This window comes from Syzygium oleosum, unplaced genomic scaffold (genome assembly GCF_021117445.2).
Source record: "Syzygium oleosum isolate NSW1041296 unplaced genomic scaffold, Sole_v2.1 Sole_v2.12, whole genome shotgun sequence".
Lineage (NCBI taxonomy): Eukaryota > Viridiplantae > Streptophyta > Magnoliopsida > Myrtales > Myrtaceae > Syzygium > Syzygium oleosum.
Genome location: NW_026607496.1, coordinates 7,806,769 through 7,819,925, shown reverse-complemented (window position 1 = coordinate 7,819,925; position 13,157 = coordinate 7,806,769). Strand labels below are relative to the sequence as shown.

The 13,157-nt window shown below is 38.6% G+C and overlaps 1 protein-coding gene across 1 annotated transcript; it reads left to right on the top strand.

Annotated features, from left to right (window-relative positions):
- The first annotated feature begins 7,450 nt into the window (after positions 1-7,450).
- On the top strand, positions 7,451-12,721 carry LOC115672195 (protein IQ-DOMAIN 2-like). Its single transcript, XM_030593973.2, has 6 exons — positions 7,451-7,570; positions 8,267-8,357; positions 8,461-8,763; positions 9,683-9,904; positions 10,853-10,972; positions 11,705-12,721. The coding sequence occupies exons 2-6, from the start codon at positions 8,286-8,288 to the stop codon at positions 12,389-12,391; spliced, it is 1,404 nt and encodes a 467-aa protein (XP_030449833.1). The 5' UTR covers positions 7,451-7,570; positions 8,267-8,285; the 3' UTR covers positions 12,392-12,721.
- The last annotated feature ends 436 nt before the right edge of the window (positions 12,722-13,157 follow it).

Genomic DNA, 13,157 nt, shown 5'->3' with positions numbered 1-13,157 from the left:
TATTGTATGGAAGCCAAATCAGTAGTCGTAAACATTTCAATTGCACATATTTAATCCCAAACCTTTTGATGAATCTGGGTGAGGCCCGCGTTGCCCTTGCTGGCCCCTAGGCGAGGCCACAATGCTCTCGCCCAGTGACTAGCGAAGACTAAATTGGCACAATTGAAATGTATAAAAACTGAATTGGTCGCTACACAATAAGTTTAGAAGTTTTTGGACAATTTTCCCTTAGATATGTGTACCATTTGGATGTTTTCACGGTCGACTCACACCACACTCTTCAACTAAGATTGCTTCTTAGGTAGTAACTACTTTTGCAATGCAATTAATAGCCAATTCACTTAGGTTTTGTGTGGATTTTAACACCAATTTTCCAAAAGTTCTAAACCTATTACACTTGTATCAATTCAGCTTTAAACATTTCAATTTAGCCAATTAAATCCTAAAATTTTTGACAATTTGCCAATATAGTCCATGCGATCAATTTTGGCTAGAAATCACCAATGTCATGGCCTGCGCTGACATGAACAATTTTTACAATTTATTATTATTTATTATTATATTTATTATTTCCCTTTTCTTTTATTTGAAAGTGAAGTCATAATGATAGATAATGCATCATAAAATTAACTCTACGAGAATGAGAAAGTAATTATATCTAAAATTTCACATAAATTTGAATCTATTATGCATGATAAGTGATGTGATATATCTACTTAAAAATATGTACTCACATATCTATAAAAAATATTGAGACAAAAATTGACTTACACGACTGCAATACAATATAGCATAGAGAGTAAAATTACTTCGATTCTATGCAATACCACATGTAGTAAATACAACATTAGTGTTAAAGTAACTTAAAGGATAATAATTACTCAAGAAGAAATGAGTAATGATCAAGTCGAGTTTCATAAGAATAGTTCGTGATAAAATTCAATTTTTGTGAAATGCGACATATGAGATGTTTCGTAAATGTAAAGTGAATTCACGTAAGGCAAATGAACCCACAATATTTCATTTTCCGTCAAGATATATATTATTTTCAAGTGCCATTTATTTTATAATTTCATGATTACTGTCACTGTTATAACTCTGTATATACATTTTTAATGTAAGTTGAACGTGTAGGAGTAGAGAAATATTTTGAATAAACATAAATTTTCAGAAAAAAATATGTATAAAACCTACGCTAAGCACGGGCAAATATACTAGTGGATTTAAGCACAACGCAAGATGTCAAATTGAAATGAACTAATTGATGCTGTGCAAATTGGGAGATGATTGAGTTCATACAATTTTTTTGATAATTAGGTACGACATTTTGGTTGGTGTGGTAGGACAATCTTTTATTTTATGTGTTTTATTGTTCTTTTTTTAACTGACTATTCCATTTTTGTGAATTTTTTTTTTGCATCTTTTACTAATTTATAAATCTGCTTTGTTTGAGAAACCTGTTGGTAAAGAAGGTTAATTAGAATATTTACTCCGCAATTGTGAAAATTTTGCCACCTCCCCATAAATTAAATTCATATGCCACTTCTTGATTAAGAAAAAATTATATATATATATATATATGTGATTTCAGATGTCAATTTTGGTATAGTAAAAAAGAAGATTTTCATATATTGAAGGGTTAATATCATGAAAAACCCCAAACTGATATACTTATGATAAATTTACCCAAAATCAATTTTTTAACCACCAAAGACCCCAAACCGGTACAGCTATGACAAATTTACCCTTCGTTTTTTTTTTGGTAAAACAAATTTATCCTTCTTTAGTTTCCGTTAAATTGGATTAATATCACGAAAAATCACAAACTGATATACCCGTGATAAATAGAGGACAAAACCTCAAATTGATACACTTATCAAAAGTCACGTGTCATCCAACTCAGTAATTTGACATTAAAATTTAACGAAAACCAACATAAAGTAAATTTGTCATAAATATGCTAGTTTGGAGTTTTTGGTAGTCAAAGTATTAATTTGAGATAAATTTGTTATTGATGTATCAGTTTGGAGTTTTTGACGGTATTAACTCTATATTAAATAAAAGTGATTTAAGAGAGTTGTAGATTGCACAAAAAGAAAGAAAAAAAGGTTAAAAGCAGATGTGACCCCTTAATCGACCTATTGCTTAACCTATTTTTCTGAATACGGCCAAGCCACACATCGTTTTTTCAAGAAGAACACGAGCTCCGCCCCTATCGCGAGTTTGTTGCTACATTCAATCGTGGCCTACCTCGTAATAATGGCTTATAAATGTCTAACGAAAGAAGAACTGTCTCCATCGTATTAGAGTGCTTGTTTCGTAGAATAATCAAGATTTTGAAAACTATTTTTCTTAAAAAATAACCGCTTGTGTCGCTTACAGAAATGATCGAATGAATCGTTTTTTCATCAACCACAAATATAGTTTGTCATAAATTGTTGTCGATAATGAAAATATTTTCCGTTGACTAATTTTTCTAAGCGATATAACTAATTATTTTTTGAAAAATATTTTTCAAATTTCAAGTTTTTCATGAAACAAATACTGTCTTATTGTGTTGAGAAACGCGAGCTCGACATATGCTAACTCTCCCCACGATTAGGATTGAGTCGATGACGTAGGAAACAAGGGCGTTGGGTGCTAATTAAACATAAAGTAAAGAAGGCAATTAAGAAGAGGCAACAAAACAAAAGCAGAAACAAAGTGATTGGCTAATGCACATGTGATGGTTAGTTGGTCTATCGTACTCAATTCAAACATGTTGGTAATGCATAATTGGTAATGCATGGACGATGAGGTGCAAGTTGTCACATGATGGGTTCCACATATGCTAAAATATAGGGCTGGCAAATTGGGTCACAGAACCATTTTGCAACTCATATTTAATGGGTCCCTACCAAAATGGATAACTCATTTAACAAAGAGCGGGTCAATGAAAAAATCTGTTAAAATGGGTAATGATGGGTTGTTTACATAACCCATATTTAACACTCGGCCGTCGGTCACTGCCGTCCGCCGGTCATCGATTGCCTAACGCCGGTCATCGGTCGTTGTTGTCTCAAATCACCATTAGCCACTGATCACCGCCAATTGTTGATCGTCGATCGTTGCCAGTCACCAAATGCTGTAGGCCACCGCCGGCCATCGATCATCGCCGGTCACCGCTGTTGCCAATTGTCGATCGTCGCCATCTCTAATCACTGCCGGTTTCCAGTTGTCGCCGGTCGCTGGAGGTAGAAGGCAAAAAAGAAAAGAAAAGGAAAAATGTCAAAAAATCATATTTAAAAAAAATAGACAAATTGTCAATAGTGTTTTAGCAATATATATTTTTAAAAATTTATAAGAAACCGGTTTTTCTAAATTGGAATAATATAGAAGTCTTTAGTAATATGAATCAGGTAGGGTATGGATTGCTAGGATTATATTGTATAAAAATTTGTCAAAACAGGTCAATATGGATCTGATCATTTTCGATCTGACTCACCCGTTTGACAAGTCTACTAAATTAATAGCAATTACCCGACAAGTTGAAGAATAGCTTTGTCATATACGGACCAATCGCCCCAAGCTCATTCCATTATCCGAAACCGACATACTTACCATCATCCATGACCAATCACTACAAGAAATGAAAAGCTAAGTTACAATTTTAATCTTTATTGCTTTGGGGGATTTCAGTTTTGATTCTTATAGTTTGGTTGGTTATGATTTCAGCTCTCGTACCATTCTCCAACGACAATTTAAGACCTTCTGTCAAATTTCCGTCCACAAAATGTCGGGAATTGCTGAGTCAGAATTGACCACCGACACATGACGCTGATGCGTACAAGCGACTAAAACAAACTACAGTCTTGCTCCCTTTACTTCTTGAAGTGATCAAATGTAGTTCTGTACTTTGTTTTTGCAACAATACTACCTCATACCATTGATCGATGAGAATTTAAATAGGAGTAAGTGCACAAAAAGTCTCGAAACTCATAAAAGTACAATTGAATTATAAAACTTGCTTGCAACAAGGGCAATCGAGTATTAAAACTTATCATATTAAAGTAATCAAATTCCTCCGTTAGCTCCATCCAATTTGATGAATGGACAATGCGACCCGACTTTTATTCATTGATTTCTCCCTTCCGCGTGGCCCATTACTTCATCGAGTTGTTCCTTGAAAGAACTTAATTGTAATTTTTGCAGAAGGTCTAAAATTTAAATGAACCAATTGAAATGTTTAGAACTTGATTGCATTTGATATAGAAGGTTTAGAACTTTATGTGCACTTTTGCCGATATGAATGAAGAGAAAATACAACTTGAGGTTATGGAAATGTTTCAAAAGGGAGTTCCATATGAAGAGGAAAAAAAAAATAGAGAAAAAGCAAGAAAAGATGAAAGATTGAATGGACTCTCCCGATTCTGTCTCCATTAGGGGTGAGCAAGACGGATCGACCGGACTGAGAACTGCATGGATCGGATCGAATAGGCCGGTTTAGTCCGGTTCCTAGGAGTACCAGTCTGATTCTCGATTCCTAAAAGTAGAACCGGTGTTCAGGTGGTAGGTTCTCGGTTCCAAGGGAGAACCGGATTGAACGGACCTGATCAATTATATATGTATATTTATTTCTTTCTTTAAAATTTTAAGGGAAGGGAACGGCGTAAATAATCTCACTGTTTTGCTTTTGCTTTCATTAGTGCTTGAATCTCTTGCCCTCTTTCTTTTTATTCATATCTTCCTTTTATTCGTCACCTGTTGATGGACCTTCCCATCATCTTCCAAAGGAAATATCCCTCTCTGTATGCTCTTTCCCTCGCAACTAGATTCCCTTGCCAATTTGTTGACAAAATAAAATGGAGACAATTTCCTTTGCTTCCCTCTTCGATCACTGCCACATTTGTTGCCCCTTTTTACATGGTCTGGAGGAATTAATTCCTTCTATCATGCTACCTGAAATTTGCCAAAAAGCATAGAAGATTTCTTTGATTGATTAGTTGAACCTCTTTCATTTTGCCGAAGAAACGCCGAAATCTCTGGACCTTTTTCTTTTTTAATTTTATCTTCATGTTAAATAAGTGACTGGATTCCATTGGACCGGACCGGGAACCGATCATCCCTAGTCTCCACCACCATCGCATGAACCATTTATGAATTATGATGTCTGCATTTAGGTCGATTTTTTTCACTATATTGAAACTCCTCCAAAGCATATCTATTAAACATGTTACAAGACACGGACATGTTTAACACGTCTAAAAATGTATTTAGATGTGTATAACATGTATCAATATAACTGAACGCGTCTTGTTGGCATCAATAACATTTTAAGCTGAATGCATATGTAAATGGATTAAAATAGTTAATCTACACACATATTTTTATTGTTCGTGTATAAAAGGATTGATCCGTTTACAATATGAACACACTTACATTTGACAAACTTAATTATGCATCGTATACATACATCATCTCGAGAATTATCAACCCCGACTATGACATAGTGTTAATACTCCAAAAGCATGAGACTTCTATACCGATATGAAGTCATAATTCAGTCAGTAGGGTGTGCAAGTCGGGCGGAGTTGATGCCTTGCTAAACTCAAGGTTGATTTGACTGGCCTCCACGATGCTCAAAACTCAACTTGTGTTCGATTAAGTGTTAGCTGTCCTACTGGAGCTCAACTCAACTGAAAATTAAGATCCCAATGTACTTGTAAATGAACTCGAGCTCAAGTTCGAACTCGACTTTAATAAGCTTTGGCCACGTAATTTTAAAAATTTTGTGTCAATTATTATAATTGCTAAATACTTTAAAAAAAAAATAGAAGTTTGATTAAGCTAGATTATATCTTGTGAACTTGTCGAATTGGGATATTGACGTGGTTGAGCTTGAGATCGACTTGACGTGCTCAAGTCTGATTAGTTGTGATCTTGAGTAATCCTTAAGCCACCCTTGATATAGTAGCTAGTAGTTTCACTTAATTTCATCCAAGCCCACCACGCGCAGATTTCGTTGTAACCCCGAAACAAATTGTCTTGATGAGAAAAGAAGAAACTTAGAAAGCTTTTGATTGACCTACGTGATTACTCTCATTTGATTCAACTATTTAGGGGTGAGCAAAATGAATTGACTGAATTGGAAACGGTCCGAATTAGACCGAATAGGCCGGCTTGGTTCAGTTCTTGGGAGTTCAGATCCGGTTCCCGATTTCTAAAAGTGGAACCAGTGTCCGGGCAGTCCGTTTCTCAGTTCTAAGGGGGAACCGAACTGAATCAGATCGATCGGACCAGATCGACTATATATATTTTTTTTATTTCTTCAAAAAATTAAGGGAAGAGAGCGACATGAATACTCTCATTGATTTGCTTTGTTCCCATTAGTGCTTAAATCTCTCGCTCTCTTTCTTTTTATTCATATTTTCCTTTTATTCCTCCCCATCGACCTTTCCCATTATCTTCCAAAGAGAATATCTCTATATGTGTGCTCTTTCCCTCACGACTAGATTCCCTTGCCAATTTGTTGTCAAAATAAAATGGAGACAATCTCCTTTGCTTCCCTCTTCGATCACCACCACAATTGTTGCCCCTTTTTACATAGTCTGGAGGAATTAATTCCTTCAATCATGCTGGCCGAAATTTGCCGGAGAAAAGCATGGTTTGATCGATTGGTTGGACATCTTTCTTTTTGCCGGAGAAAAGCCAAGATCTCTCGCCTTTTCTTTTTTTTTTTTTTAAAATTTCATCTTCATGTTAAATAAGTGACCAGTTCCCGATCTCAAGATCAACCGGTTCCCTGTGTCTACCCCTACAATTATAACCACTTCTCGATGATCCAGAGAACCCCTCAATTTCAAAAGATTTTAAGATACATATTCGGATATTTGGTATAATATGTAGAAGTGCCCCTATGGCTATGTTCCAACCCTAATGCACCTAAAATTTTTGTGGCGTATTAATCGAGAGGGGGGGCTTACCAGGCGATTAAAATAAATGATTAATATCACGAAAAATCTCAAATTGATACTTTCATAAAAAAATTATCTTCAATTTCTCTAAATTAGTACACCCATTAACTATAATGTATTATTTAATTTAGTAATTCGATAGTAAAATTTAACGAAAATTGACGGATAGGTAAATTTGACGCGAGCGAGCGTACTTATTTGGAGGCAAATTTATCGCGGCTCGAAATTGTCATGCTATTATGATAAAAAACAAAAGAAAGCAAATGAGGCGGAGAAGTGGGGTCCACGCTCCAGCGAAAAACCAGCTGGGAGTGGGCCGGAGAAGAGCGCAGGTCTCTCCCTCTTCCTCTCTATCTAAATCATTGCTCTCTCTCTCTCTCCATCTCTTCCGATACTCGCCTTTTTCTCTTCTCTCCCTCTTCCCCTCACTTTTCTCTCTTCTCAAAGTCACAAATCAGTGAGAGAGAGAGAGACAGAGAGAGGGGCCATAGTACCGTTGCGTCTCGTGAAGGAAAAAAGAAAAAAAGGGGGAGAGCTTCGCTTCGGCTCGAGATCTGCATCCCCACTTCCCTCCTCCTCCTCCTCCTTTCTCCTCCCGCCGGTCGCTTCGTTCCCAGGTAGCTTCCCCTTCTCTCTCTCTCTCTCTCTCTCTACTGGACCCCCTGTTGACGTTAAGAGATCTGCTCTTTTCCAGCTTTACTGTCTCTCCTCCTCCTCCTCCTCCTACTTCGTTTTGCTTCTTCTTCTTCTTCTTTGGCATCATTAGCTTTTTGAGTCGGCCCCCCTCGCGCGCTCCGCTTCCAGAACGGTTTGACCCCATGTTTGACTCGCGCTTTGCGTGTCGGTGGTCCGGTTCCATCGCTTCTGGTGGATTCGCGAGAGACAACCTGTGCGGCGATTGATGGGGTTTGGGAGCGTGGGCACGCTCGCTCTGGGTGCAGTTCGTGCTTTAGTCGACCGAATTGTAGTGTTTGCGCTTGGACAGAGCCTTGCGGATGCGATTCGTCCCCCGTATAAGATCCGTTGTTTCTTGTCCCGCTTTCTCTTGCTCTCCCCTTGCCTTCGTGAAACTCGAGGGATTCGATTCGGGATGGTAATCTGGGTCGTGATCCTTGCATCTCCTGTTTGTCGGGTCCCACTCGAAAGTAATACCAACTCTCTAGGTGGCAATTTCCAGATTTGTGTATCTGCCCAGAAACTGATTTGCTTGGTTGCTTGTGCCACTTCGGCGAAAATGCTGGTTGAGTCTAGTGGGTTTTTGAATTGCTTTTCATTTGGGTTCTCACTAATGTATGCATTTGGATTTGCACCAGATCAGCAGATGATAAGGAGATGGGGAAAGGGAACTGGTTTTCCACCGTGAAGAAAGCTCTCAGCCCCGACTCGAAGGAGAAGAGAGAACCGGTACCGACGCTCAACCCGATGTTCGATCGCGCTTCCTTTTCCTTTTTCTTTTGCGACGATCCTTCGTTTGTTTCTTAACGAATGTATGGGGTGTGTTTTTCAGAAATCTAGTAAGTCAAAGAAGAAATGGTTTGGCAAGCAAAAAGACCTCGTATCCGATCTGAACTCCCCCGCGGCGGTGGCGGAGCCGCTACCTCCGCCGCTTCCTCCTCAGACTGAAGAAGTGAACTTGACGGATGGGGCGAAGGAAGAAAGCGGGCATGTCGATGCCGTCGCGATAGTCGCTAATTCCAGTTCAAATACTGCTGCAGAGGCTGTTAAATCTACTTACTTTGCTCAGCTTGCTGGCAAATCAAGGGAGGAAGCGGCGGCAATTAAGATTCAGAAATCATTCCGAGGATATCAGGTAGATCTTTTTGTCATGTGGGATTTGTTTTTATTTCGCTTTGATGCTGTCAAAGTCCCATCTGCTTTGCAATGGCTTCACTTCTGATTTTGCAAGCCATAGAAACAAGAAACCTTTTTATAGGCTGCTTTAAAAAGAAGGGTGCTTCTTTTCCATTTCTTCTATTGTTAAGGAACATATCTATGAATATAGTCGTTGCTGACTTGCACGGAATTTTCTCCAAGTTTGAATAAGGAAAGTTGTTTCTCTCTGCGAAACTCTTTTGAAATGCTTGCTGTATAGCTGCGCATTCCATTAATGGCAGTGCCGAGCATCAGCTGATCACAAACATTCAATTAGCCAGTTGCCTCATGTGCCAGATGTTTTCCTATTTTACCTGTGCAAAAGCCATACTTGATAGAACCATTCATTCACATCCCTATTTTGGTACTCTCTAAGAAGAGTCGTGGACAAATGTTTGATAAGTGTAGATTTCTACGCAAGTGAAGCATTATCGGATCCTATATGGTAGCATATCCCACATGTGGGATTAATCTTTGAACAATGCCACGCAAACAAACACTCTTGCCCAATGAAATTGGCATGGTACCAATATGCTATAATTTTCTGTAGGGAAATTAAATACTATATTATTTTCTAAAGCTCTAAGACGTGTTTCAAATGAAGTACAGTAGCTGGATCATCAGATATCCCCAAAGCATCAGATGAAGGCAAAGACAGACAGGATTAACTTGGTTCAGACACTAGAGGCTGAAGTTCTTGATATGAAAATTTAACACTGAATGAAACTATTCAATAAAGCGGTTGAGATGAGTACCATCATGAATTTTCTTATTAATGGAGATGTCAAGTTAACTTCTGATTCTGGCTTTGGAATGAGTCTTTTCTTGTCATTGACATTGGCAATGTCTTTTTCAAGGCAAGAAGGGCAATGCGAGCTTTGAGAGGGCTAGTCCGGTTGAAATCATTGGTTGAAGGGCCAACAGTCAAACGCCAAGTTGCGAGTACCCTAAAGTGTATGCAGACTCTAGCTCGTGTACAGTCTCAGATCCATTCTAGGAGGATCAGAATGTCAGAGGAGAATCAAACTCTTCAGAAACAACTCCTGCAGAAACGTGCAAAGGAGTTGGAGAATCTCAGGGTATCTTTTATGGAACTTTGTCGATACTCTGAAATCTATATGCAGCAGAGCATGTTTTCAATTGAAATATTGATGCCATTAGTGTGATTTCATTATTAAAGTTTCTCGATATTAATAAATTGATTCAAATACTATGTTACAAATTATGATTGTGTTTCTTGGAGAAGCTAATCTGATGATAAGATAATCCAAAGCAAGCTTAGCGAATTGCCTGAAGAGACAAAGGCTGCTTAAATCTTATAATATATATACAATCGATGAGACCCATGTGTTCCTTCATCACCGTGGACAGGTTATCGGTATTTCAAAGTCATTCTCAAGGAAATACTGGTTTCTTATCACTCTAAATAGATGCATTGATCAAGTCATGTCTCTCATCAGCTTTGGCATCTTCTGGCTTCGCCACTCAAGGATCTTGTGGCTAGAGATCAGGTTGACTTTGGCTGGAGTAATGCCGGAGGCACATAAAGGATTTCAAAATGTAGGGACATTGCAACAGTTGAAAACATTGGGGCATATTGACCCCAAAAATCCAAGAGGCAAAAGGCAATTCACCCTATAAACCCGCCTTGAACCAGCTTGAACAGACCATGGCTGGATCCTTTTTATAAACTTACTTTGTACCAGGGTGCAGATACAGTGGCTGGATCCTATTTTTTTCACACTTCCCAGAAATCTAGGTTTCCATCAACCTACTCCAGTGCCAGTTCAAGAATTCAGACTTGATGGCTTCCTCATGTTAGAGGGCACGTTGTCTCATGTATATTTCTTGTGTGAAGATGGGCTTTTTTATTCTTGACTAGGGCACATTGTCATATGCAGCTTACAGTTTGCTTTCTTAAACACCAATTAGCTCAATGTTGATTACGTCTGATAAGTATCCCCGGGCATAAAATCTTAGGTTTTTCAAAGACCTCTTGCTTTTACTGAATATGACCCTTTTGATAGCTTGGGGAAGAATGGGATGATAGTCTGCAATCTAAGGAGCAAATTGAATCAAAGCTTCTGAAGAAATTTGATGCAGCTATGAGAAGAGAAAGAGCCCTCGCTTATTCATTCACTCATCAGGTGGGCTATGACGTTAATTGTTGAGTATTGATTTTTTCTTGTATTCCTATAGAAGCCAGTTTTGTAGCTCAACTAGATATACCTCTCAGCTGCTTACATCTCGTCCTACTTTGCCCTTTATTCATTTCTCAAGTCTTGCATTGCAATTTGCTCAAGTTAATGTGCTTTTATTGTTATTGGTTGCTATGATCTGATTATATCAGAGCATTGACAAAATTAGAAGACTTCCTACTAGTATTTGTACCCTTTTCTGCACAGTCTTGATTCTTTCAATGCCTTTTGTTCACCTAGGTACAAAACGAAGTGTGTTCAAATGCTGTTATGGGATGGTAGAATGAGCCCTAGATAATTGAATGGATATTTGCTTAAATTTGTATACTGTTAATGCTTCTTTTGCTCTAATAGGAAGTTCGCTTCATACAACCTTCAGTATGATGTTTGAGTGATTATCTGATACTAGATCCTAGTCTGCCTTAGATTTCTGTCTACTTGTCTTGTCACCAGTGGCCTGACTTTGATAAGATAAATTGTTCTACCACACCGGGTGAAACTCTCATCTGATTTGCCTATCACACTCATCTGGTCTGCCCATCACACTCTTACTGCCGCCTTCTACTTCGTCGAAAAAAATATCATTTGCAAATCTCTGCTTTCTTTTCTTTTCCTTTTTTAAATAAAACTGTCTACTAACATAAATAAATTTCATCTCATACTCGGCTTCCTCCTGTACAGCAAACCTGGAAGAATCCGTCCAAGTTGACAAATCACATGTTCTTGGATCCAAGCAATCCCACGTGGGGTTGGAGTTGGTTGGAACGTTGGATGGCTGCCCGACCTTGGGAGGGCCGGAGCACTACAGAGAAAGAGCCCAGCAATGACCTGAAAAGTGCTAGCATCACTGGAGGGGAAGTTACCACATCTTATGCTCGCTACCAACTCAATTTGGATAAACATTCTCCAACAGCCAGCCAGAAGTCTAGCCAGACAAACGGCTTCCAGTCCCCTTCAACTCCGAAGCCAGCCTCATCAGTAACCTCTCGCAAACTGAAGCTAGCTACTCCAAAGAGCAGTGCCCGAGTTGCAGACGACGACTCGGAAAGCATGGTGAGCATGCAGTCTGGTATGAATAGAAGGCATAGCATAGGAGGGTCGTCAGTGCGAGACGACGAGAGCCTGGGAAGCTCCGCCTCAGTTCCTAGTTACATGGTAGCCACCGAGTCTGCGAGAGCCAAGTCCCGGTTGCAGAGTCCGTTGGGGATAGAGAATAATGCGACCCCGGATAAAGGAACCGCGGGACCTGCAAAGAAAAGGCTCTCTTTCCCGCCTTCGCCGGCCAGGCCGAGGAGGCATTCAGGTCCTCCAAAGTTCAACAGCAGCATTGTCTCTGAGAATAGCGCGACCAATGGAGGGGCAAGCTAGCTAATAAGTTGGAGTTTCAATAAAATAAAAAAGATACGTGAAGAAATTTGGGAATGCAAGGTCGCTGCTCATCACATCACATTGATTTCTTTGTTGTGATCGTGGGAAGAACATTGTTTGATTGAAAAGTTTCGTACCTCGGGTTGGGTTAGTGGGTGGGAGATCCCTTATTTGTTATTTATTTATTCAAGTTTAACATACTTTCCTGTTGGTCCGGTTCTTGACATCTGGATGAGTGCAATGAACCGCACTGCCATTGCGAATGTCCTGTTTACTCATAGAGCGATGTGTGCTCACAGTCAATCGAATAATTTGTCTGTGTTTTCTCTAGGTATTATCATCATGCCCAGTTTTCCCTTACGCATGTGTTCACACGATAGAGGTTGCTTACTCTAAGGCTTCGTTGGTAATTATTGCTTATATTAATTGAAATAAGAGTTAATATCATAAAAAATCTTAAATTGGTACATTTATAATAAATTTATTGTAAATTAATTTTTTTATCACCAAAAATTTCAAATTGGTACAACTGTGACAAATTTACTCTCTTTTAACTTTCGTTAAATTTTATCGTGAAATTGTTAAGTTAGATGACATGTGGCAATTGACGGGTATGCCAGTTTAGGATTTTACCCCTCTGTTTGTCACATATTTACCAGTTCATGATTTTTTGTGGTATTAATCCAATTTAATGGAGGGTAAATTTGTCATAAGTGTACCAGTTTGGGATTTTTGGTGGCTAAAAAATTAGTTTGGGGTAAATTTG

Excerpts from the sequence above, each read along its gene's own strand:
- LOC115672195 (XM_030593973.2), top strand. The coding sequence starts at position 8,286 with ATGGGGAAAGGGAACTGGTTTTCCACCGTGAAGAAAGCTCTCAGCCCC. Across the intron at positions 9,905-10,852 it reads AGGAGTTGGAGAATCTCAGG|CTTGGGGAAGAATGGGATGA; the intron begins GTATCTTTTATG and ends CCCTTTTGATAG. Across the intron at positions 10,973-11,704 it reads CTTATTCATTCACTCATCAG|CAAACCTGGAAGAATCCGTC; the intron begins GTGGGCTATGAC and ends CCTCCTGTACAG.